At 33.8% G+C, this 2,702-nt stretch overlaps 1 protein-coding gene across 1 annotated transcript in view; it reads left to right on the forward strand.

The window, feature by feature from the left end:
* Positions 1–2,702, forward strand: part of LOC108754364 (SPARC-related modular calcium-binding protein 2) — a 26,454-nt gene that overhangs the window by 19,880 nt on the left and 3,872 nt on the right. The window contains exons 6-7 of the mRNA XM_018496615.1: positions 1,051–1,275; positions 1,372–1,544. Coding sequence (XP_018352117.1) covers positions 1,051–1,275; positions 1,372–1,544 — 398 coding nt within the window. The remainder of the gene's footprint in view (positions 1–1,050; positions 1,276–1,371; positions 1,545–2,702) is intronic.

Genomic DNA, 2,702 nt, shown 5'->3' on the forward strand with positions numbered 1-2,702 from the left:
CCGCAAATTATTTAAAAACAATAAAAATTGTTTATAAAACGTTAATATTGTTAACAAACATTAAAAAAGTTGCTTACATAATTTTGATATTTGTAAAACCGTTTTAATATTCAAACAATGTTAACGTTTTATAAACAATTTTTATTGTTTTTAAATAACTTGCGGATATTTTAAACAATTTTCAAACTTTTAAAACAAAAGTAAAACAATTATTTTAAATAATTTTGAACTAATTAATTAAATTAAATGCAAAGAAAAGAATAATGAGAAACATGTTTTGACACAATCCATGTCTGAAACAAATTGATACACTTTAAACAATTTTTAACTTTAATTTTAACTTTAATTAGTTAAATTAAATGCAAAAAGTAATGAGAAGTACGCTTTACAAGTCTCTGAAGTGTCTCGCATCAATTTCAGTTGCGTCGACTCTAACCGTGAATTCCACGCGCGCCCATTCGCTATTTAAATTCTACTGATCGTATTACTTTTTGATAGAGAGCTTTTCGTCTTAGAATTTTACGGAGAATATGTTGGTAACTGGCGGTATGCGATTTTGAGACACCCTGTATACATGTACGAGTCGACTCCTATTCGTCAGTCACGTTCTATTTTGTTTGCGTTCTCTCTTTCGCACATGTATACAAAATGTACATCTGTGAGAGAGGCGCCTCTATTAAATAAAAAATAAGATAAAAACAAAGAAAAATTCGCAGTTATGGTTCAAAAAAGTAATAAAATCAATTGTTGCTTTCTTCTGTTCAAAATGTGAAAAAAATATATTTTCCAGATACCAGGACAATTTTAACAACGATTTTTTAATTCAGCAAGTAAAATTGAATAAGAAAAAAAGGTAACAATAATCCCTGCGTGCTCCCCAAATCGCCTAAAATGCACCAACTCCTTTTCCTGTTTACATTTTTGTCCTTAAATTATCCTATATTAATTTTCTTATTATTGTCAGAGAAGCCAATTTTATATACAGCGCAATTTTTTGCAAATTTCTACATATAAAATTGATCGTTTATTAATTTTTTTTTTCTTTTACAGCAAATGATTGCATATCGGATAGAAAATCAGTGTTGGAAGATCAGAAACGAGAAAATTTGTACGTTCCACAATGCATGTCTGATGGAAGGTATCATCGAGTGCAATGCTATTCGGGTTATTGTTGGTGTGTATATCAAGATACAGGTAAGCCAATACCAGGGACATCCTCAAAGGATCGTACACCAAATTGTAATCCAGTTCCGACTCCCAGCAGACCTATGAAAGGTAATTAAAATAAAAGTATTTTTTCTTGAAAATTATACTCACATATGTATATTATTATAAATTTCAAATCAAATAATAATTTTTTAACGTTTATAGGATGTCCAGAGTTAAAAAAACAATTATTCCTTCGAGATCTGATGACTCTCATGCAAGAAAAAATGGAAGCTTCCAACATCGATTCTAATGAAACTACCGTTAAATGGCAGGCTTCTAAGGAGGAAAGAATAGCAACTTGGCATTTTGTAATGCTTGATAAGAACAAAAATAAGGTATTTTTATAAGTATTCGCGACAAAAGACAACCGTATTTTTCTCTCGTTAATATCTATTAACGAGATATACAAGGTGCGTCCCAAAATTTTCCGAACTTTTGAAATAAAACAACAACGGTTTACTTTTTTTTTCAAATTCAAATTTGTTTATTCAAAGTAGTCCCCATCGGACTCAATACAACGTTTGGCACGATCTAAAAGCATTTCGAATGAGTGTTTTATGTCGTTCAAAGGTATGTCCTTCAGAATAGTGGTACAAGCCCTTTGGATGTCTTCTACGTCCACATACCGCTTTCCTTTCATGGACAAATGCATTTTGCCGAATAGGTAGAAGTCACAAGGTGCCATATCAGGTGAATACGGGGAATGGTTGATTGTTAAAATGTCATTTTTAGTCAAAAAATCAGTGACAAGTGTCGAACGGTGAGATGGCGCATTATCGTGTAACAAGCGCCAACTTCCTTCTTCGCGATATTCTGGCCGAATACGACGAATGCGGTGCACCAAACGCTTCAAAACGCTTACATAGAATACAGCATTAACTGTTTGGCCTGCTGGAACGAATTCTTTGTGCACAATACCCTTGGAATCATAAAAACAAATGAGCATTGTCTTCACTTTTGACTTCTCAAAACGCGATTTTTTGGGTTTTGGGTCGTTTCGCGCCTTCCATTCCGCGCTTTGACGCTTGGTTTCTGGATCGTATTGAAAACACCACGTCTCGTCACCAGTAACAATGCTATAAAGGAAGTTTTGGTCCTTTTTGGCTTCCTTAATAATGTCCTTTGAATGTTGAATTCGAAGCATTTTTTGGTCGTCAGTCAACTTGTGTGGATCAAATCGTGCACAGACTTTTTGTAGGCCCAAATGTTCGGTCAAAATGCGATAAATCGTTGATTTGGGGATGTTCAATTCCATTTCCATGTATCTCACTGAAGATTTTGGCTCATGCTTGATGAAATTACGCACAACTTCGATGGAATTTTCGTTAATTGTCGATTTTGGGCGACCTGTATGTGCGTCGTCATTTATGTCCTCACGACCGTTCTTGAATCGCGTATACCACTCATAAACACTGGTACGGGCTACACAATTATCACCATAAACTTGTTTCATCAAATTATGGGTTTCGGTAAATGTTTTACCAAGTTTAAAA

Source organism: Trachymyrmex septentrionalis, unplaced genomic scaffold (assembly GCF_001594115.1).
Source record: "Trachymyrmex septentrionalis isolate Tsep2-gDNA-1 unplaced genomic scaffold, Tsep1.0 scaffold79, whole genome shotgun sequence".
NCBI lineage: Eukaryota > Metazoa > Arthropoda > Insecta > Hymenoptera > Formicidae > Trachymyrmex > Trachymyrmex septentrionalis.